At 40.8% G+C, this 1,032-nt stretch overlaps 1 protein-coding gene across 1 annotated transcript; it reads left to right on the top strand.

Annotated features, from left to right (window-relative positions):
• The first annotated feature begins 268 nt into the window (after positions 1 to 268).
• LOC123255786 (ribonuclease-like) lies at positions 269 to 694 on the top strand. The gene has a single exon (XM_044684519.1). The coding sequence runs from the start codon at positions 269 to 271 to the stop codon at positions 692 to 694; it is 426 nt and encodes a 141-aa protein (XP_044540454.1).
• The last annotated feature ends 338 nt before the right edge of the window (positions 695 to 1,032 follow it).

Below are 1,032 nucleotides of genomic sequence, written 5' to 3'. Positions count from 1 at the left end.
TTTTATCAAGTCAAGAACTAATAAAGCTGATAAAAAATTTTCAAGGTCAGGATTGTGTGTGTGTGTGTGTGTGTGTGTGTGTGTGTAGCAGATATGGGGAGAAAATATGGAAATGGCTAGATGAGTAGAATGGGGACACAACAACAATGGAGATATATTGAAAAAGTTTGAGCCATAAAGGCATTTAGAGTTGGTGTCTCAGAGTAAGTCACAAATTGCTATTTTCTGCTTCTTCTTTCCATTGCTCCTTCTCTTCTCCCAAGGAAAGATGTATGCTGGAATGTGGACATTTTTTTTGGCCCTCCTCCTGGACCTGGCTAACTTTTCCTACACCAATGACTTCTGGAGGCGACACGTGGACTATCCCAAGTCTATTCCCAAAGAAGGAGAAAACAATTACTGTACCTGGATGATGAAACGGAGGGGGATGGTTTGGGGCAGTAAATGTGTACAAGGTAACACCTTCATCCATGAGAAAAACTCCACCATTGAAAACATATGCAATCGAACTCCTAGACCCTGTATAAATCATCGCAACCACTACTGTTACACCAGTGTCCGTCCATTCTCTCTGTCAGATTGTTTTCTTGAACGTGGTAGTCACCCCCCTCATTGTAACTACTGGATGTCGGTTCAGTCTCGGAAAATTAATGTCTTTTGTCAGTCTGAACTTCCTGTCCACTTGGAAGACTAATCTCATCTCTCTTTCCAAATCCCACCTGGGGACCCCTCCCATGAAAAATTTTTCCACATTTTACTTTTTCTCAGAGACCTGTCATGCATCACTGTTCTCCAACTCCTATCCATTTACCTGTATTTTTTGTATTTCCCCTTAATTCTGACAGAATGTAAGCTCCTTGAGGGCAAGGACTTTTCCCATTTTTGTTTTTGTATCTTCAGTGCCTAGCAGAGTGCCTTGTACTTAGTAGAAGTTAAATAAGTATTTTTGAATGATCGATTCTGCAGGTAGCTAATATTTAGGTGGATTTTGATATTAGAGAGGTGTGTTAGAGGCTTAGAAACAGCCTCCTT

Source organism: Gracilinanus agilis, unplaced genomic scaffold, assembly GCF_016433145.1.
Source record: "Gracilinanus agilis isolate LMUSP501 unplaced genomic scaffold, AgileGrace unplaced_scaffold52225, whole genome shotgun sequence".
Lineage (NCBI taxonomy): Eukaryota > Metazoa > Chordata > Mammalia > Didelphimorphia > Didelphidae > Gracilinanus > Gracilinanus agilis.
This window is presented reverse-complemented; position numbering and strand designations above follow the sequence as displayed.